General features: G+C 49.5%; 1 protein-coding gene across 2 annotated transcripts in view; it reads right to left on the minus strand.

Annotated features, from left to right (window-relative positions):
- Positions 1 to 22669, minus strand: part of ADARB2 (adenosine deaminase RNA specific B2 (inactive)) — a gene marked incomplete at its 3' end in the record, with an annotated part of 435311 nt that overhangs the window by 65703 nt on the left and 346939 nt on the right. For both annotated transcript variants that reach the window (XM_081098354.1, XM_081098353.1), the window contains exon 4: positions 44 to 158. In XM_081098354.1, coding sequence (XP_080954480.1) covers positions 44 to 158 — 115 coding nt within the window. The remainder of the gene's footprint in view (positions 1 to 43; positions 159 to 22669) is intronic.

A 22669-nucleotide genomic window follows, 5' to 3' on the forward strand; every position in this document is an offset into this window, starting at 1 on the left:
CTCCTTGAGATGAAAATCTCACAGCAAAAACATGAGGCGTTACCTTTGGTCATGACAATCCCTGCCAGTGCTCTGTGGCGGGCGTGCACGGACGTCAGGCCCACGGTCAGCTCACGAAACTTTTGCGTGACCATCTGGGACACAGAGTCGGCGAATTCCTGCAAGACAGAAGCACCAGGCTGCTTTGACACTGAGTGGTTCATGCTCACGTCATCCCCTCCTTCTCAAAGCCACATCTCCATGTGCAGAGTCTGGAGGTCACCCTGTCACACGGCGCTCCTCCACCACACGCACTGAACCATGACCCCCTGGCCTTGGGAAAGGTGCTAATACTCTACTGGATCAATGTGGGCCCTGGTTCTGAGGAATTAACCCCCAGCTTGGCCCCTGGGTAGGAGCCTGCCTGTGCCTGAGCAGAACCCTTGCAGGGAAATGTGTCTGTGCTTGCGTCTTCCCTTGCCCTGCCTCTCAGAGGAGCAAGCTCAGCTGTGTCCTGAGGGGAGCCTGAGGGACCTGCATACATGGGACAATTGGTTCCCACTTTCTGCTTAGTTTGGCAGAGCCAGTTTCTAAATACCCACTCATCTCAGGGACTTTCCTGGCTGAACTGTTCTCTACAGCTCACTCATGACCTTCTCTCTTCATGTTTTTGCACATGTAAACACACACATGCACATACATGTGCACACACACCCATGCACGCACTGACGCATGTACACAGAGATACACACATACACATACACACATATGCACACACAAGCACAATATATATCTGCACATACGCACAAACATACTATTCAGACCGTACATACACACAGCACACACATGCCTGTACACATGCACACACACATAAAGACAAATACACACACACACACACAGCAACTTGATATAATTCCTAAAGTGACCTCGCATGCCTGCTAAAGCACCACATGTGAAATAACATGGCTGGTGTTGCTCAGAGCCATCTCCCTTCCCCTGGTCCCCCATCCATGGCTGACAAGTTGTTCTGCACATGGCCCATGGCTACTTTTTGTGGGAGGCAGCTGGGTGGCAGTGACCTTCATAGGCCTTGGACTCAGAGAAACCTGGTGTGAGTCAGCTTGCGCCTGGTCTTCTCATTTGTAAGGTAATCCCCTTAATTTCCATCTGGCGGTGCTTTTGTTAGGATTAAGTGGGTGGATGGCTCTTAAACGCTTAGCACGGGGCCTCTGTCGGGGAGCGCTCAGAAACAAAGCCGGTTATTCTTCTTCTTCCGTCATTATTATTACTGTCCCATCACCACTATTATTTCCCCGTCACTGCAGCCAAATCACACGCAGCCAAATCACAATATCCACTTTTCCAGAAGGTGGGCAAACAGGTCATTTTTTGTTGGAGTGGGTTTTCACCGTCTCACCAGGTATGTTTGGCTATTTCGTTCCAGATAAGAATAGGTCTCAGGTAAGTACACTACGAAGGATAAATAGTTAAAAAAAACCCATGTTCGTGTGAAAATAGGCCTGCCTCCTGGAAACCAGAAACCTGCCATGGAAACAGCTAGAGGCTTCTTAGCTCTTGCTTCTCAGATAGAGAGCAGGGGAGTTGGGCCAGCGCCCCTCTTCCCAGTACCTGTGGGGCTTGGGGCCTTGCCCTGTGCTGTTGTGGCTGCTCCGGAAACCCATAGGTGACAGATGCCATGCAAATTTGGCTTCCCTTTGGGCTGTGAGCTCCTGGCATGGCTGGCTGGAGATGGGGGCCGACTGTGGGCCTGCTGTGCGTGGGATGTGTGTCCTGGGGGTTCTCCCTGGCTCAGCTCTGAGGGAACCCAGGCTGCCTGGAGAGATGCCTCACCTCGGGGTGGGAGTCACAGAGTCATAGAGTTTTAGAGATAAACCCTGGAGGCTGTCCGGTCCCTTTGTGACCTGGAAACTGGGGTCCATACAGGGCTGCACATGTCCCTGGCACCTGTGTGTGAGTGTCCTGGGGCTGCTGGGACAAATGACCATAAACTGTGGAGCTGGAGCTCTAGGGGAGGGTCCTTCCTGCTTCTTCCAGCCTCTGGGGGCTCCAGCAATCCTTTGACTTGTGGCTGCATCTCTCCCATCTCTGCCTCCGTCTTCACGTGGCTTCTGTCTCTGTCTCTACTGTGCTGTCTCTTCTCAGGACACTGTCACTGGGCATGACATCAGTGGTCATAGTCGCTGCCACTGCTTGAATGCGCACCAGGTGTGGACATGGGTGGGAGGGGTCACAGTGCCCTTTGAGCCCTCAGCATGAGAGTGGTTGGTCTTATCCTGACCAAACAGTAAGTCGTCCTTCAGGTTGGGAGGCCAGTGTGGAGGGGAGGGGGACCTCTGACCAAGGTGCGGCTGGAGTAGCCAGGGAGCCCAGGATCTGAGAGCCAGGTGGCCTGCCTTTGGAGCAGGGCCTCTGAGCTCTGTTCTCAAAGGACCGGCAGCAAGACCCAGCACCCGCACCCCTGCAGCCGCACCGTGGGGAAGAGGGTCCTTGCCGGGGTGGGGCCCGAGGGCACCATCCAGAAAGGCCTCGTGGATGCTGACATCTGAGATGACCTTGAAAGGAAAGCGGGACTCACGGGCTCCCTTCCACAGCTGAGTGTTTCTCAGGCCACAGGCTGAGCGGTGTCTCCTCCCTGGCGGGCTCCGTGGCACACCGCTGACTGGGGTCATCCGCCACTGTCCTGCTGGCATGAACACAGGGGCCCAAATGACAGGGCTCCTTCCCTGGTGGGGCAGCCACCACACTCAGAGTCAGTTCTAGCGGCTTCCTGTGGGTTCACCTGGCCTCCCTGAGATTTAGGCGCCTCAGGGGCAGAGCTGGTGTCCTCTGTGTCTTCCATCCGCCTCAAGGTGCTGGGCTCCCCGCCCCCCGCCCCCCCCCCCCCCGCCCCCCGCCCCCCGCCCCCCGCCCCCCCCCCCCCATGTGCTGTGGGAACGAGAAACTGCTCTCAAGGTGCCTCCAAGTGCCCTTTCCCTTCTGTGTAAAGGAGACGTCTGAGTGTTCCAGAAGTGATGAGACTGCCAATAGCAGCCGCTTGTCACTTCGTGTCTGCCTCCAGGGCCCGTAGGCCCCTCAGAGCAGGATGCTCCAAACCACTAAGTCATAATACGAAGCACACAAAAGCCCCCTTTCATGTGGAAACCCAGAGAGCACCCTCCTCACTCAGATGCAAAATAGCCTCAGGGGCCAGCAGTCCCCATTTCCTGTTTCCTCCAGACAAGGAAGCCACTGCTGCAGTTTCTCAAGGATGGCCCCGGGACACGCAGGCTGGTGAAAGGGGAAACATTCCAGGGGAAAACAGGTTATTTTTTCTGATACTAACACTGTTGATCTGCTCAGATGCCATAGCAAAGCACCAGAGACTGGCTGGTTTACAGACATTTATTTCTCACAGCTTTGGGGCCTACGGGTCCAGGCCATGGCCTCACCCGGGGGCCTCTTCACCTGACTGTGAGCTCCATGGCCCCCTGGTCAGGGTGAGTGGAGGGAGCCGCCCAGCTCTGGAGCCTCCTCCTATGGGCTGCACCCTCATGATTGATCTAACTTAGTCACTTCCTTAGAGGCTCATCTCCACATACAGCCACTCTTGGGCTTCAACATGGATTTGGGGGACACAAGCATTCAGCCCATAAGGCACAGGAAACACAACGTCACATGGACAAACATCCTTTCTGATGATGGTGCTATACACTAAGTGCTAAGTGCACCCCTTCCTCTCTCGGTTTCCTCCCTGCTCCCCTCAAGCCCTCACTTCTCTCTTCCCTCGCCCAGGCTGGATGCAAGGAAATAGGCTTAACATAAATGTTCAGGACCCCTGAGAAAAGAATAGAGGCCCATGTAGAAGCCACCACCTGAAACCTCCACACGGAGGGGCCGGGGCTGTGAGTTCCCCACCTGCTGATGATTGCGTGGGATTATAAGTCACTGATTTTTCAGGTTGTAGGTTACAGCAGCGGCATTATTTACTCTGAGTAATAGAGAAGGAGAGGAATCTATTATAAGAAGGCAAATAAAACCTGACAATCAATTAAGGAAAAGCAAATAGTGCACAAAGCCTTGTACTGTATTATTATGAATAGCAAATGCTCTGCACCATACCCACAGTTGAAGTGACAGGCATGGTAAATCCAGATGACCAGCTGATCTAGAGCTGATCCAATAAACATGATGGATCCAGATGGATCCAGATGACCAGCTGATCTAGATCTGATCCAATAAACATGATGGATCCAGATGGATCCAGATGACCAGCTGATCTAGAGCTGATCCAATAGGCATGATGGATCCAGATGGATCCAGATGACCAGCTGATCTAGAGCTGATCCAGTAAGCATGATGGATCCAGATGACCAGCTGATCTAGAGCTGATCCAATAAACATTATGGATCCAGATGACCAGCTGTTCTGACAGGTATGGTGGATCCTGATCTAGAGCAGATCTAGGGCTGATTCAACAGGCATGTGGATCCAGGTGACCAGCTGACGTGCGTGCTTCCTAGGGACTCCTCAGCCTTGGGGAAGGTCTCTGTGTGAGGGCCAGTGGTAAGGGCCCCTGGACACCCTGGGTCAGCTTCTCTGCACAGTTCTATTGCCAGTTAAGCCACAGTAGGGGCTTCACGTAAGGAAGGTTTATTTTTGTTTGTGTTTGGCGGATTGAAATATGCAATAGGAAGTGTAGATAAGGTAGCTCATGCTCACCTGCCTTTGTACCAGTTGGTGTCGAACAGGTGGAGAGATGAGGGACTCACCACTGCTGGACTTGTTCTGAGGATCTGTCTAAACCCCTGCAAGGCCGTGCTCCATGAAAGCCACCTGAGCGGTGGATGGTGGTGAGGACAGTGAGCGGCTGGGCTGAGAGGCAGCTCTGAAGGGTGCACAGAGAGGTCAACCCAGAGCCCCACAGGCTTCCCAGGCACCCGTCGCAGGCCCAGGTCTGCGGGGTGGGCTGCGTGCTGAGCCGCCCTCTCTCCTCCCTGAACCAGGCATGCTCCATAGGGACCTTTTGTTAAACATCTCCTCCCCGCTATCCTTTTTAAAAAATTCCTTTTTTTAGGGGTCCTTGACATTTATGTTAAGCACATTTCTCAATTAACATTTTATAGAGGCAGCAAATGTAAAAAGAAAAGCAAAACAATCTCTTTAATTTCCTAGGACTGCTTTGGAAAGTCTTGCTGTGGCTTTTCGAGGGAGAATTTATAGCAGGCTTATGTCTTGAACCATCACCCTTCGTTTTTCTGGTTTTTAAAGGTCAAGGAAGAGAAATCATGGCTAATAATCGCCTTCAGAAGATAGAGCACCAGTTACAGGGACTCAGGGAGTCTCTGAGGATGGAGAGTTATTTTGGGTTTGAGAACATCCAGAGAAACCCAAACTTCCAGTTTTCTGCTCTGTGTCCTGTGTTTCCTCAGTGGAGCCGCGGGCGCCTGCCCCTCACTCCCGCATCTCTGGTGGCACCACCAGGCTAAGTGCTTGATTGGATTTTAATTAAATCACATACAGGACTGCAGCTGCAGGTAGCTTCTGTAGTTGGGCCTGTGTATGTAAATGACATTGTCGTTGATGACTTGGGGAGTTAAAAGCTAGGCTTGGAATCCACGTTGGGAGACATATACTTACTGATTTAACACTGGAAATTATTGATGTTTTAATCACTTTTAATCACTTGGGATTTAATATATACACTCCACTGGGATTACTGCAAACCCAACTCATCAGACTCTGAAATAACCTGATTTTCATTTTCTTTGCCACTTGGCACTCTCTTCATGGGAGAAGCAGCTACAGTGTTCAAAACAAGCTCGTGCCTCTGGCTATTTTTATCAAATCGGATTTTAGGGTCCATCCTGGGGCTGTGAGGAGGTCATTCTAGTCTTGAGGATGAATAAGTGCAAACTACTTAATATGAAGAGTATTTTTTTTTGAGCACGTGGGCCAAGCTATATTGTATCACCACTTTTAAAATTAATGTGAGCTGTTTCCCCTGACATTGAGCACACAGAAATCCCTCACTGTATCTTAGGAGCAATGCTCATCTTCACTTAACAGCCTTTTACTTGGGGGCTGGGTCCAGGCCTGGTGGCAGGGACCATGGTTCCTACAGATAGACATTCCTGTCTCTGTCCAGGGATGTCATAGAGGGTAGACAAGTACCCTCCAGGTCCTGTAATGGCTTCCATGGTGATGGTGTGTTTCCGCTAGGCCCCAGTAGCACTTTCATGCTGTGTCCTCTTTGGTACAACCTGGACAAGTTGTTTTTCTTTCTCCTACGCATGCCGTAACTATGCGATGTACTGTAGCTCCCCCCATTGTGGACAGGGGTCAATGTTTTTATTGACTCTGTTGGCAATAGTAATTATAGCCAATGTTACTGCAAGGTCACTCCTTGTCAAACACATTCTAAAGGCTTTGTGTGTTATTGCAGTTAACCCTCATATACGGCAGGGACTATCATAGCTCTGTTCTGTTAACAATCACGTGAATTAATTAATTACAGAGTAGACGGCCTGTGATGCATGTCCTCCATGTGGCCAGTGGTGGAGGTTCATAGATATATACAGAGGGGAGAGGTCACATATGGGCAGTGGTTCAGGTGAGGCAGTCAGGGAGGGCTCCCCGGAGGAGGAGACAGACAGGATAGACCTGGGCCCGAAGGCCTCTCACAATCTATATTGGCAGGGATTAAAAGAGTAGGGAAGTCTTGGGGAACCATGGCCTGAAGTTCAGAGATTGAACAATCTATTTCTGGCTCGGCAGTGAGCAGTTCAGTATGTCCTGAGTGAAGGATTCATGGAGAGCAGTCATGAGAACTTAAACTGAAAAGCCACTGGGTGAGAGCCGAGGACCTCGGTTCCAGGCCAAGTTCATCTGCCTCCCTGGGCTCAGTGCTGTCAAGCACCAGGGACACATCATCACAGGAAGCAAGCGGAGGGCCCTGCACGCAACTCAGGGTGGGGTGGTCTGGCGCAGCGGATGCCCCTGCTTCCTGCGGTGAACAGGAGAGGCCAGGCCCAGGGACAAGTGAGAGGCCAGCTTTGTGTTACAGAAAGCCCAGCACAGAGAGGCTCTGAAGGCCCATTCCCAAATCCTGAATAATGGCCTGCTGTCATTTGCAACAAATTCTTTGTTAAATATGAAAAAGAGAGACATTCAGCTGTCCTCGTTATTGTTGGCGATTTAGTAACTTAGACGGGGTCTCTAAAGGGTCGCTGGGTATAAGGAAAGGGCTGTGTCTTTCACACCTCACTCCTGGCCGCCTGGAGCATTTGCACCGGGGCAGGCTGGGTGGGGGTGTGATCCCACTGAGGCTCCTCCTTGCGGAAGCCTCACAGGGCTTCTTTCAGGGCAGGTATAGGGGTGGGCAGTTGGGAGTGGGCCTGGAGGCTTGCAGAGTCTGTATGGGCGCCCCAAATGCCTGCACGGAGCCCCGATGAGCTCCATCTGACAGCTGCAGAGCTGACGCTGTTCATGCACAACTTGGCACCAATGGACATTTGGAACGGGACTGATCAGAGGAGAGAGGATTTGGCTTCTGTGAAATGATGGTGATAATCAGGTGCTCCTGGTTCCACAGGTTAAGTGGAGACAGTGGCCCCATTGTCAATGAGCTGTGTATTATTGTACTTAACGGAGAAACTAAGCCAAAATACTACTTTAACTTCTGCTTGGGGCCCACATGCTGCCTGCTGGCCCCAATTACCATGGCGAATTACCAGCATTATTCAAATAGAAAAAATGAACTTCACGCAGCCGCACCAAAAGGCTCAAGCTTTACTCATTTCCAACACTAATACTTTGAATGCCATAAATAAACAGAATGTGTTCAAATTTGCAATGGCAGTCCTCAGGGTAAAACTGACATTCAGCCAAAGTGGTAAGGATATTAAAATCGATAGATTATGAAGGAGAAATCCTTCAGTAAATATTTTCCTGTTGAAATCCTGTCTCCGGGTTTGTCGTGCTGGAATACCAGAAAGGTTAGATTTGCATGTGGGTGGGGCAGGGCGGGCTGGGGACCAGTGCTGGCAGTTTCTGTCGTCCCTTCTTCAAACCTCGTCCTGTAGGGCATGGTGGTGCATGGTGCTGCTCTGAGGAGAGGAATGGTAAGGGCCTGTGGATGGCGGGCAGCACTGGGGCGAAGGTCTTGTGCCAGGCTTGTTGGAGCTCATCCTCCATAGAGCACTTGCCACCTTTCTCCCCCCAATTTCACTCTGAACTGGGAAGGCTGGAGAAAAGCTGCTGGAAGCATTATCCAGCCTCCAGCAATTCGAAGCCTCAGAAATAAACCCAGTGGACGGGAGATGCTCTTCCCCAACTTACATCTCAATGTTCCTCTGTGTTTCCATGGAGAAGGCCGTCTCTAGGTCTTGGTCATGACTCCTGTTTGCTGGCAATGGCAGTAAAGCCTCATTAATTTCAGAGTCAGGCACTGGTGCAAACCAGTGTCCGACCACATAATTTAAATGATTCGACGCTTTAATTAGTCTATATCTCAAATTACCCAGAGGCCAGTAATAGATTTGGAGGAAGGTGTGAAAGATGAAAACTCTGAATTGCAGCCACGGCATCGTGGACAAAGCCCCGCATTTGGAATCAGAAGAATGGGGCTTGAGTTCTGTCAACATCTTTTCCCAGTTGTGCAACTGCCAACAGGCACTTGGCATCTCTGAGCTGTTGGTTTCCTTGTGTGTAGAAGAGGCATCATAATCACTACCTCTGAAGCCCACAATCCCGATTCTTGGCAAAGAGACCTACGGCGTTCCACTGAACATTTCTGGACCAACACCACCCACCTACTGCCCATCTCACCAGCAACCTCCATACATCCCCATCCAGCGATTGGCCCTGTGCCTCTCCTTGGAGACTGTCCCAACCATAGAGCAAGGAAGAAATGTTGGCAGTGGTGACTAACCTTGAGTTAAGACTGTGAGGGGCTACTCAGCCAAGGACTTAAAACTAGATTGAACTCATGCTCTTTCAGACTCAAATTCTGGTGCTGTTCCTTGACAGTGGTGTAATGTGAGCGTTATTTAGGCCTCGGTTTCCTCATATCTAAAATAGGAGTGATGCCTACGTCATAGAATTATTACAAATGAAATGAGATTGTGGATTTAAGATGCTTAGTACAGTACCCAGGACTGTATACTCAGGATCTGGTACTCAAGTGTTAACTGTTGTCATTATTATTGTCCAAACTTGTGCAAAGACAGTTTCATAGAAACACTTCCTATTTATTGCCATCATTAGTGAAATGAAAGTTTCCTCAGGAGTGAGCTGCTTAAAGGGTACTTTTTGATACAATTAGGCAGGTGTGTGCTCTGTTCGGGGTGTGTGGGGAGTGCTGTCTGTGGTCCTCCCACCATCCTGTCCTCCGACTCTGACTCAGCCCCACGTCCACGCTCCCAGTGCGGCGCGTGTTAAAAGGACCCAAACAGCGAGGAACTCTGAATGCTGCATCAACGAGTTTTAATCCATCCCCCCAGGCACAGACACTGGGTATATCTGGGATCTTAAAGAGAAATCACGTACATGTCAGCTGTCTCATGTAGTCATTTTAGTGAAATCATCAATTTGGGGTGAGGAAATGCTCACTGGCTACACTATGTACTTGATCTTTTACCAACTTTAAATTTGTTATCATGTTTTTAACTTGGAAGACAGTATTGTTGGCAACGATACATTCCAGCGTTAAATAAACGTTTGCGATCATGCTGACCCACATCGTTGGCTACTTGGCTGTCTATACGTGGTTTCCTGACTTTGGTTTCTGTCCCCTCTGACTTCACCCTCTAGCCACATTACTTCTGACTGCTGACATGAACACCACCCTCCTCGCGCCTGAGGACGAGCTGCCCGTTTTCTTCACCTTGGCCGCAAGGTCAGCTCGCACACACGGTGTGTCGCGAGGTGTGTATTGCCTCTGGGGTTGAAGCAGCCAGGCAGGTGCTGGCCGAGCCTTGGCCATGGAACGTGCTGTGCCCACAATGGCCAGGGGAGAAGCCAGTGTGGAGACTGTTCCTCAAACATTTCCACTTTTATTCCACCACCTTCCCTGTCCGCTGGGGGAAAGAATCAATCAAAATTGATAGAGCAAGACACGAATGAAATACAGAGATGAAAAGACAAGGTCCTCTCTATAAAAAAAGCCCATAACGGAAACCGGGAAGTATGAAACTGCGTGACAGGTGGTGGCCGATGTTTCTCAAGGGCCAACTGCTTGCGGGTGCTGGACGTCCCGTTCCTTAACCTGCGTTATCACCCGGGGAGACAGGCACTCTTACGACTGCTTTTACAGAGGAACCAGCAGAGGCTGAGAGAAGTAAACTTCCTCGCCCGGGACGCACAGGTCTGGGCAGACCCCAGGGCACATGCTAAACCCCTGGAAGTCTCAAGAGAGACCCTGTAGGGAGAAGGATGGTGGGTGCCCTGGGAGCGACCCCTCCTCAGACCACAGTGAACACGGTCAGCCTAAGGCGCACGACTGCGTCACAGAGATGACAGGTGGGAATGTGAACTTCCGCCTCTTACACAGATGCGGGTTTTATGGCTGCCTTCGCTGAATAGTCTAGGGGGCAAATGACGCCTGGCGATTGGAGAAGGACTTCCTGGGGGAGGCAGGCGACCACTCCTGGCAGAAGAGCCACCAGGGAATGGTCTTTGGGTCCACAGGCCCTTCCTGGACCCGAGTCGGAGTTTCAGGCAGTGCAGCCGGCGTTGGCATGTCCTGAAAGCTGCTCAGGTGATCACAGTCACACTGGAATTTGAAACCTATTGTGACAAAGATTCTCTAATTGGCCAAACTCTACTTAGGCTCCCGTGTCTTCTGGGCTTTTCGTGTTTCTCTCTGCATCCTCCAATTTTAGCGCAAGTCCAGGGCCCGCCCTCCATCTCTGATCAAACTCCTCACCTCTCACCGCCCCCAGCTGATGTCTGATCACAGGGCCCATCTTCTGCAGGAGTCCGGGAGGTCTGGTTAGCCAGAGACTGTCCCCTGTCCCATCCCCTGATGTTTCCTCTTAGTGAGCTTTTACCCACCAAGCCCACCTGCTCCTCACTGTAGATCACCACTTTCCCTGCTGTACTCAGAGCTGAGCCCAGTCTCTCCCCTGCAGATTCCATGGCAGGGGGTCCCTTCAACTACTGCCACCCCGCCCTCAATAAAGTCTCCCTTACGGTGCTAAACAAGTGCCAGTGAATATTTTTCTTTAACATTGCCTGAAACCTGGAGAGGATCTGAAGGTCAGAGCACTGGGGGTGGGACTCTTTCTGCAAAAACACCGAGGGAGGAAGCCAGTCATCCTCAGGGCTGGCTGAGCTGGGATGACCAGGGTGATTGTGACAGGCAGGCCAGGTGCCCCACCTACGCCTCCTGAGGTCAGAAAACTGGAAGGACTGACGTCTCTGTGCAAGAGCCATGAGCTGCGCATAAGGTGAAATATTAACCCCTCATGTCAACTTCTCCCAGTCAGCCCGTCCTCCACGTGGCTGGTGTCCTGCTTCCTCTTGCCAGCTCTCTCTCTCTCTGGTCTATGCAGACCACCCCATGCAGAACTACAGTGTGGCCCCCACCAAAGGCAGCCTCTCTGAGAAGAGCAGTGTCCCCGCTCCTACCTCTGAATATGCTGAAACCAGCTGAGCAGACCCAGGAGCGGGTCAGCGAGGGCCCACCTTTGCTCCCCTAGGGCTGGGCTCGAAACTGTGGGTTGTTTGCTGAACAAGAGAATTATCTGCCTGTGGACCAAAAGGCCCCTCAATATGTACGATAGGATGGATTTCAATAGACAGGACTGGGGGCTGGCCACATTCGTACATTCCAAATTCAGAGACGTGAAAGCATTTCAAATCTTGCATTGTTGACATTTTAAAATTCTACATGATTAGTTATATTTTTAAAAAAACAGGAAAATAAATAAATTATTTTTTAAATAAAATAAAAAGGTGGGGCATATTTATATGAATGGGTTGTGTGCTATGTTGGTGACAAAGGTTTAGCAATATCAGGAGCTGAACTTCTCTTTCTTTTTTCCCCAGGTCTGAGAAATGGATGGCATCCTCTGCTTTTTGCTGTTTAGTGATTTAGCCCAGCCATTGTCCAGCCCACGGGCACCTCCAGCGGAGAGTGACTAGAGGACAAAGGGGCGCCAATGGTTGGGTTATTATGAGCAGTGCAGGTGGGGGCCCCTTTCTGCTGGCAGGAGGGAAGGGAATGATTGACAACCTACAGATGCTCCCAGGCTGCTCCCTAGGGACGAGGCACCAGGGGGGTGGGCGCTTTGTGATGAGGCAACCAAGGCTGAGAAAGCTAAGCTGACTTGTCACAGCCGACTCAGCCAGTAGATAGTAGGGTTAGAATTCAAATCCAGGCGTGTGAATTCTAGTTTAATATCTGGGCTCTTGTCCACAATGTCAGAAGTGCCTTCCAAAGTCTTCTTACTCATTGAGGATTTCAGCAAAGCCTAAGTAAGAGATCCATGTTCATTACCTTGATTAGCCGAGAGTTGAGGATTATGTGCAGAGATATCTGTATATCTACCCTCTGATTAAGTAAATTTATAGTTATTCACAATTACCTAAATTGTTAGACATTCACAAATCTGTTAAAGCAGTAGTTACTGCTTTAACAATCAACTTCAAATTGGAGTACAATAAAAATGTAGAAAATAAACTAAAACCACATTAGAAGAATGTAATATTTCTGTTTTTGTTAAACTGGTGCTTTCAGATGTACTCAGGAAGATATTTTGCATCTGGGTTTAATTAGAATCTTTAAATTCTCATTAGTGTGCTAATATGGGGATGCTAACAGATGAGGCCCTTTGTTTGGCTTTGATTCATGGTTGTTTGAGTTCATCTGGATTTAAAAAGACATAAACAAGAAGAACCATTTCAGTGTATAAAAAAAGAAAAGGATTCCCAGAGGAAAAAGCAGTTGTTCCATTGAAAAGATGTAATATTTACTTTCCCAGTTTTTGTTAACTTTACGAGAAGTTTTAAAGTTATTGCCTAAATAAAGAATGCTAATGCCTGTTTTGCAACATTACCATTGAAGTCCATGTCACCCTGACTTCTGATTGCCATAAAGGACAAACTCGCAGACCTTTTTATCTTATGACTTTGACCCTCAATCTGCTTTCACCCTCAAAATAGGCTCTGGAGAGGAGAAAACAAGCTAAATAATTCCAAACAATGCATTTAAGGCACTGACTCAAGCCAGGGTGAGACCATCATGGAGTATTTCCTCAGGCTCACAAAGAGACCTGAGGCCAGAGGGACCCATTCCAGCTCTGTTTACATGCACTCAGCAAACAGGAGAGAGATGGCCCGGAAAATGCTGTGCTTTCAGCTGAACTTTCACAAACAACATAGTCATTGCCTCCCCATGTCCTGGACTCACACTGCTGCACTCACATGTGATCTGGGCCCAGTGCTGTCACAGGCCCTGGGACCTGTGCCAAACCTGGCACCTCAGCACATACCTCCAGCTGGCACCCTTGTACCACCTTTCCGCACCACAGACAGTCCTTAAAGTCTGGGGTAGGTGACTATTCCTTTAAGGCTACAGGGAACAGAAAAAGTCAAGGAAGCATGACACCACCAAAGGAACACAATGAATTTCCAGTAACAAACCCCAAAGAAATGGAGATCCATGAATTTCCTGACAATTCAAAATTGTTGTTTTAAGGAAGCTCAGTAAGCTACGAGAGAACACAGATAGACAATAAAATCAGGAAAACAAGACAGGAACAAGATGAGGAGTTTAACAAAGAGATTGAAATCATAAAGTAGAATCAAATAGACATTCTGGAGCTGAAGAAAACAATGAATGTAATGAAAAAAAAAAAAAGAAAAAAAAAAAGAAATAGCTTCAACAGCAGATCCTGTCAAGCAGAAAAAAGAATCTGTGATCTCAAAGAAAAGTCATTAGAAATTATCCAATCAGAGGAAGAAAAAAATGAATGAGAAAGAGTGAAGAAAGCCTATGAGATTTATGGAACACTGTCAATGGAACAATATATGCATTATGGGAGTCCAGAAGAAGCAGAGAGAGAGAAAAAAAGAGGCAGAAAGTGTATTTAAAAATACAATGGCAAAAACCTCCTTAAATCTGGGGAACAAAATATATATACAGATTCAAGAAGCCAAAGGGATACCAGATAAGTTAGACATAAAGTGGTGTACATAGAGACACAATATACAGATGCTCCTCAACTTACTATGGGTTATGCACCGATAAACCTATGGCAAGTGGAAAATAATGTTAAGTAAAACATGCATTTAATACACCTAATCTACCAAACATCATAGCTTAGCCTCACCTACCTTAAATGTGCTCAGAAAACAATACCTAGAAAATGTTGGTGGCATGATATACACTAGGGCATATTCACCAATAATTGGCAATTTAATGGCAATAAGTGCCTATAGTGACAAAGAAGATGTCAAATATTTAACGTAACTGTACACCTCAAGCAACTAGAAAAAGAAGAGCAAACTAAGTCCACAGTTGGCGGAAGGAAGGAAATAATAAAGATTTGAGCAGAAATAAATAAAATAGAGAACAGAAAAATAACAAATCAGTGAGTTGTTTTTTTTTTTTGAAAGATAAAATCAATAAATTGTTAACTAGACTAACTGAAAAAAAAAAGAGAAGACTAAAATAGAATTAGAAATGAAAGAGGAGACATTACAATGGAGACTTCAAAAATGAAAAGGATCATAAGGGACTATTATGAACAATTATATATCAACAAATTGGATAATCTGGTGAAAAGGAATAAAATCCTAGAAACTTACAACTTACCAAAATGTAATCAAGAAGAAGTTGAATGCCTGAATAGAAAATAACAAATAAAGAGGTTGAGTCAGTAATAAAAAAATCTCTCAACAATATCTCAATTTTAAAAAATGTCAATTTCTCAACCAAGAAGCTCAGTTAAATATGGCTTCATTGGTGAATTGCACCAAATATTCAAAGAGTTCATACTAATTCCTTTAACACTACTCCAAAAGATAAAATGAGAGAACTCTTCCAAACTCATTTTATGAGACCAGGATCACCCTAATACCAAAACCAGAGACACCGTAAGAAAAAAAAATTACAGGTCAATATTCCTGAACATAGATGCAAAAACCTCAATAAAATACTAGCAAACCAAATTTAACAGGACACTAAAAGTGACAATGACCAAATGGGATTTATCCATGGGATGCAAAGATGACTCAACATATGTAAATCTATCAATGTGATACAACACATCCTATCTAATAAAAGAGAAACATGGTAATTGGCATACGACTGCTACCCTTCCCATTGGCTAATCAGGGCGATATACAAATTAACTGCCAGCCAAGATGGCGGCCGGCAGCCAGGCAGCTTGAAACTAACATGAGGCTTGCTTGCTTCAGTGACGGAGGAAACCAACGTTCCCCGACTGCCGCTGCAGGCCTCTGAGCTGGCAGTTTGAAACATAGTTACAGAAATAGAAGCTAAAGAAAACCCCAGACCAGCTTTCAGCTAGCCGGGATCTCAGACCTGGAGTTGATACAGAGTTTCGATTGTAGAACCGAAACAAACCAGATACCTGCTTTCAGGAGCGGAGGCCTAAGAGCTGGAGCCTCAGAGCTAAAGCTGGCTCAGAATTAAAAAAAAAAAAAGAAAAAAAGGAGCAGTTGGGAGCTTCAGTCCCAGCCTGAAAACAGCCCTCAGCCCCTCACCTAGACTGGCCAGGCACCCCAGTGGGGACCCCCACCCTGATCCGGGACACCCTTTAGGGCAAACCAGCTGGCCCCCACCTGTGCACCAGGCCTCTATTCTATATAGTAAAAGGGTAATATGCCTCCCAGCACTGGGATCAGCGGAGCTGAGAGGCCTCCCGGCACCGGAATCAGTGTGACAGGGGGCAGCGCCCAAACCTCCTGATCGCCCTGCGGCTCTGTGTGTGACAGGGGGCGGGGCCACAACCTCCCTATTGGCCCTGCTCTGTTTGTGACAGGTGAAGGCGCCCCAACTTCCTGATCGGCCCTGCTCTGTGCCTGATAGGGGGGAGCTCCCCAACCCCCTGATCACCCTGCAGCTCTGTGTGTGACAGGGTGCGACGCCCCAACCCCCTCACCCCAAGGGCCCTGCTCTGTGTGTGACGGGGTAGAGCCATAACCTCCCCATCGGCCCTGCCCTGAGTGTGACAGTGGCGGCGCCCCAACCCCTTGATCGGCCCTGCTCTGTGGGTGATAGAGGGCGGCGCCCCAACCCCCTGATCCGCCCTGCTCTGTGTGTGACAGGGGGCGGTGCTCCAACTCCCCTATCGGCCATACTCTGTGAGTGACGGGGGGGGGGGGGGCGGGGAGGGGGAGCTCCTCAACCCCCTGATGGGTCCTGCTCTGTGCGTGACAGGGGGGAGCTCCCCAACCCCCTGATGGGCCCTGCTCTGTGCGTGACAGGGAGGAGCTCCCCAACCCCCTGATGGGTCCTGCTCTGTGCGTGACAGGGGGTGGCGCCACAACCTCCCCATTGACTCTGCCTTGAGTGTGACAGGGCGTGGTGCCCCAACCCCCCAATCAGCCCTAACCTGAGCGTGACTGAGAGTGGCATCGCAACCTCCCGATCCACCCTGCTCTGTGCATGACAGGGGGAGGCGCCCCAACTCCCCAATCGGCCCTGCTCTGAGCCCAACCAGGGGCTGCACCTAGGGATTGGGCCTGCCCTCTGCCACCTGGGAGCAGGCCTAAGCCAGCAGGTCGTTATCTCCTAAGGGGTCCCAGACTGCGAGAGGGCACAGGCCGGGCTGAGGGACCCCCCCATCCCCCCGAGTGCACAAATTTTTGTGCACCGGGCCTCTAGTCTTATATAATAAAAGCCTAATATGCAAATTGTCCCCTCAGCTGTTCGACAGGAAGACGGGACATTCAACTGCTCACTATGATGTGTGCTGACCACCAGGGGGCGGTGCAGAACATGGTGGATGTCAGCAATGCAGTGCTGGTAACGGTGGCAGTGGAGGTGCTGCCAGCCCTGATGGGCTCTGACGAGAGCGGGGCCATGGCGGGATGGTGGAGCAGGTGAGTGGGCCCTACCAATCACCCTGCAGAAGACGACTGGCAGCGGCAGCGGCCCTCTCTCCCCCCCGTCCCGCCCCCCCGCCCCCTGCCCTGATCAATCACCCAGCAGGCAGGATGGTGGAGCAGGTGAGGGGGCAGCGCCAGGCCAGGCCAAGGTGGGGTGCCAGGTGGGGCTGTGGGCTGTGAGGCTGGGGTGTGAGCTGGGGCCAGATCTCTGCAGGCCACCCCGAGGGACCCCACCTGTGCACAAATTCATGCATTGGGCCTCTAGTAACAGAATAAAGATAAAAACTGCATGACCATCTGAAAAGATGCAGTAAAAGCATTTCATAAAGCTCAAAATCCATTCATGATAAAACTCTCAACAAAATAAGTACAGAAGGGAGTGTAACAACATAATTAAGGCCATACAGGAAAAGCCCACAGCTGACATCACAATCAGAAAAACCAAAAGCTTTTCCTCTACAACGTACAAGGCGAGGAGGGCCACCCCTCCTTCCTTCCTTTCTTTCACTGACTGAGATATAATTGACACACGAGGATGTCCACTGCAGCCACTCCTACTCTACACAGCACTGGAAGTCCCAGCCGAGCAATCATACTGAAGAGAAATGAAGCCGTTCAAAGTGAAGAGGAAAAATGAAAAATACCTGTTTGTAGTTGACACGACTACATCTGTAGAAGACCCTGAAGGCTCTCCTGCCATTTATTTTGATAGTTTGTTTACATATCCGATGGCCCCATTGGTGTGGAAGCTCCTGGAAGGCTCCAAATTCATCTCAGGATCCTGCATTTGGCCAAGGGCTGGCCAGATCGTGGAACTCAACCAACATGTGAAGAAATAAGCATCCCAGTGAAGCAGCAGGCATAGTCTCTTTCAGCTGGGTAATATGTCATATTGGTTTAGAACAAATACAAAACCCAAGTGACTCTCTTGGCTGCATTCTTGTGGAAGCATGAGATACTATGGTATTTTAGGTTTTTGTTAAATAGGTTTTTATTAGATTTTCGTCTAAAGGTTAAAGGGGTCTGAAGGTGGCGGGGGCAGCCTCGATGGTCAAAGAGTGGAGGTGTTTGTTTTGCGGAAGAGAAGGCTGAGGGGTGATTGGGGTGGGTCTTTGTGTGTCACGTAGTTTGTGTCAGTCTGCCAGGCTCCATGGAAAGCACTTCCTAGTCTCTCTAGAATTTGACATTTCTATCCAGCCCTCTTTTGCTGTAAATGCAGAATAGGAAATGCAGAGGGCATTTTCTTCGTGTCTCCATGAACCTCCTCTAAGACTTGGATCTGGTCAGCACCACGCAGGAGCATTTTGCAGCCATAGGTGCCAGCGTTCGGTGGACTTGAGGAAGTCTGCATGAGGCATGTGCCCAGCTGGTCTGGAAGTGGGAGAAGAGGAGGTGACCTCTCCTGTGACAACTATTTTGCCTCCAGTCAGCCTCTGGGGCAAGTCCCTGCTCTGCTGGGTGTGTGGCCCCAGAGAACTGACAAGCTTCCTCTCCTCTAGCAACGCTTGGTGAGGCAGTAGCTGTTAGGCCTGGCAACTCTGGCCAGAGACACCTGGATTCAGAAACAGGATTGTACTTAAAATTCCCACAGAGGCCTTTTATCTGGGATAAAAGGGGCATTGTTTTCCTGTCTAGTTCACTCTCCCTGGCTTCCTCACAGGCATTGATGAGTGTCTCTTCGAGTTGGCGAGAGAATAAAGCACCCTTGTGGCAGATGATGTCACCAGGTCTCCCAGGCTGTCTGAGCCGCACAGATGGACTTGTTAGCGGCTCTGGGAGTGTGGAGCGGCGAGCACCTCGCAAGGCCCCTGCGTCATCTTCTGTCCGCCGGGTGACACTGGACAATGGTCAGTGTCTGTCCCCCTCCCTAGCCCTCTGCCACTCGGCCCCCAGGGTGCAAGGGTGTCCTGTTGGCACATGGCCACTGGGACTGTCCACATTTCACACAGTCACTTAGCACGCCAACCCACTCACCTCCTGTGCTCCTCGCCCACAGCCTGTGCCTCATCCCACAGATCTCGCTGGGCACCGGGGGGTCGGGGCTGCTCATGAGTCGGGAGCTTTCCCCCTCTTCCAGGCCTGCCCTCCTCCCGGGACCTCCTCTCCCCATCTCCTCCTTCCCCCCGCCTCCTGCCTCAAACCTGGACTCTCACTTAGGGACAGTTATGAGGTGAGGTCATTCCATTTCTAAGGCACAGAGCCAGTGGCCGGGAGGGAGGGTCCAAGTAGAGAAAGTTCACAAGTGGGTGGGAGCCAATACAGGTTTCCATGGCAACTGGGCGAGTGCCCGAGCACAGATGTGTAACAGGAAGCAAACCCACGTTGTCCCTGGCTGGGTGTGACATGTCCTCCTCAACCCAACAAGGCTTTCATGAAAGATCTTTTCTGTTCCCTGCCCTTCATATCATTGGCTGTGACATCAGCAAGACAGCCCCTGTGCCGATGGCCCAGGTCCCCAGGTCGGGTCTGTCCTCACTTGGGCAACTGCCCTGGGCACCAGGTCGCGGTCAGGGCTCAGCTCTGGCTGTCTTACTCCTGTGGTGTCCTTGTCCTTTCCCAGGCCTGCCTCTTCCCGGGACAGCATCCTCCTGGGAACTTCCCCAGAACTGTGCCCTTCCTTCCAGAACCCAGAGCACTGCTCATCTGTGCTTCACCGCATGAAATGTGGCCACATTCGGCTTTCTGTGGATGTGTGGGACCTGTCCTGAGATTTCTAATCTGTCCAAAAGAATTTCAACTAAGTAAGGAGAAGCTGGAGGACCCTTTGGTTTCAGCCACAGAGCGTAGGAGCCTAGTAGACACAACATAAATGGTTGTCCAAGTAAAATATTTAGCGAGAAATGGAAAACATTACATAAATGACTTTTTCAGGATCAATAACCATCACTCTACTGTAAAGCCTATTTAAGCCCTTAATTAGACAGTGTTCTTGGTCTGAGGCCAAGCTCGGGTCCTTCTCTATGAAGATATTTTCTTCCCAAATCATTACACACCTAGAAACTCAGTAGTTTCTTCCGCACAGTCAGGAGGTGTTTTGTTCACCTATTCATATTGCACTGGGAATCGAAGGTGGCTTATGGGTCTCCAGGCCTGGGCCGAGGAAGCCTTGTGGCTGCTTCTCAGGATAAGAGGCACCGTTTTGTCATGGGTGTCGTGCTTTCTAGGATGAAGCCGGCACTCAGCCCGCGATCTGGGGTTCAGGGCAGTCACGTGCCATCGGCCACCTATAGAGCGCCTGCCACCCGAGGCCCCGGCCACCCATGTAGCCTGTTCTCCCAATAAAGGTCCTTGTTAAAGGGATGCTTCTGACACAAGAACTCATTCTGACTTTTCTTCAATAGCTGGTGGAGAAAAAGCACCCAAAGCCTTGTGGTAGCAAGTATGTTGCTAAGATACCAACATTCTTGGACTGAAAACTTGAACCTTTTTAGAAAAGTCTATATCACATTCAGACAGGGAGAGAGAGAGAGAGAGAGATATTTCAAAGCAGTTTTACTTTTCACGAGGCCTGTTGTGTTCCCGTCCCCTCTGCCTTTTTTCTTGTGTGCATTTTAAACACCTTTAATAGGCTTTCGAAAGTAAATCTTGCCTTTGTCCTGACACTGAGGATTTCCTTCCAAGTTTTCAGGGCACTCCCTCAAAGGCTTGGAAATGCCGGGCAAATTGTTATACCAACGGGAGTCTGTCCAGTTTCTGATAAAAACCGAAACTCATTTATTTCTTGTTTATACTCCATTTCCGTTGACAAAGCTCCCTCTGGAGATGTATATCTTTATCCCAGCTCCTTTGGCTTTGGGTTGTCATCTTTTTTTGCTTTGTTTTGCAACTGACAAGGGGAGAAAATATCTGACATCAACCTTGGAAGACGGTAATGCATTCAAGACTTTTCTCCCCCTCTTCGATCTGATAAAAATCTTGCCTGAAACCATGTCCAACCTTTTCAGCAGGAAGTCCAGATGGCTCTGCAGCCTGGATAACAGACTCGGCTCACTGATGCTGCGCTGAAGTGTCAGCAGGGTAATGCCTTTCCCCGCAACTTAAATGCAAAACAAAAGATGACATCTGTGGTTGGGGCGGGGCTGAGGGCGTCAGGGGCTGGCGGTTGCTGGGAAGGGAAGTGCAAACAAAGAAAAAAAATCTTGGAGTGCATTTGAAAGACCATCTTGCAGGAATGAGAATTCCATCAGGTGGGAGGGTGAGGTGAGGGAAGATGTTGAAAATCAGCCCCAGATGGTGCAAAAATGGATTATTCGAGATGAGGGAAAATGTACCTTTTCTACCCTTGAAGATGCACTGTTGCTGGTGTGATCAGTAACGTGTGTTGCCGTGTCTCTCAATCCAAGTGTTCTCTCGGCATCTCTTTTGGGAGGTTCCACTTCTGATGTCCCGGGAGGCGGGCATGCTGGAATTTGTCATCAGCAGGGTGTGCAAGAACAGGGACCCAGGAAAAACTGAGACAGTAACAGGAGCTGGCCGGCCGGAGTGATGTCTTTAGCCACTTCTTACTCGTTACCAGAGTGAGTAATAATGGCTTGCTGTTCCTTTGCCACAGCAAAATCTGGGAGGATCAAATCATTTGCAAACATGGCTGACGAGGCCCTTGGCTTTCTGGAGAAATGACACTCTGTGTTACAGCTGGAGAAACTGAGGCTTCTATCTATGAGTTCTTCCTCTACATCAGTGCCTCGTGTTGACAACCGTTAGATGAAGCTTTCTTGCTTTTCTTTTGCTCACTTCTAATTTCAAAGCTGCTGAACCCATTATCATACCTTTAATGGGATTCCAGTTAAATCACATCCTTCAGTTGGTCAAGTTTCACCTCGCCCGTGCAAGCCATCCCTTATTAGCCGGACCCAATTCTGACCAATGTCTGCATCGCATAAGCCGGTGGGTCTCAGCCCTGTCTGCATATTGTATTCTCCTGGGGAGATTTAAAAACACCCCTGTGCGGGGGCCCTAACCTCAACCAATTATAATGGAATGCCTGGCAGAGAGGCCGGGACACTTTCATTATAAAATTACGGCAGATTTCAGTGTGCAGTCAGAGTGAAGAGCCACCGATGGAGCTCAGAATCTGCTCTTGCTGGAAAGCTTACATTCTCACCTGGTGAAAACAATGTGCATGTCTTCATTATGGAGCTTGTTTTAGCTTTTTAAACCCCAGTGTCCCTGGACGGCCAGCACACTGCCTTTCTGTTTGGGATCAGGCCATCACGTTTAGCACAGAGCTTGAAGCGATGACATTTGTCAATGTTGGCCAGCTGCTTGATGGGGGTTGGGAGCACAAAGGTGACATGGGAGTGAGGAAAGTCAGAAGAGTGAACCAAGGAGTGAACTTCACGTGTGCTACAAAACCTGTGGGGATCACATGTCACTTGGACACCAGTCAGAAATGTGTTGAAATGCATCGATGTGTACTTTTTGGTCTTTTAAAGCCACGTAGGTAACACAAAGGCAGAGCACCACAACTTCATTAGAAAAAATTGGGGGCAATATCAGATATCTCTGATGTGACTTGGACAGCAGAGCGCAGTCATTGGGCCGGACAAGAGGCGTCACAGGCGGCAGGCTGGGAGGTAGACCAGCTCCACAGGCCTCGGTTTCTCTAGCT

The sequence above is a fragment of the Myotis nattereri genome (assembly GCF_964212035.1).
Source record: "Myotis nattereri genome assembly, chromosome: 1".
Taxonomy (NCBI): domain Eukaryota; kingdom Metazoa; phylum Chordata; class Mammalia; order Chiroptera; family Vespertilionidae; genus Myotis; species Myotis nattereri.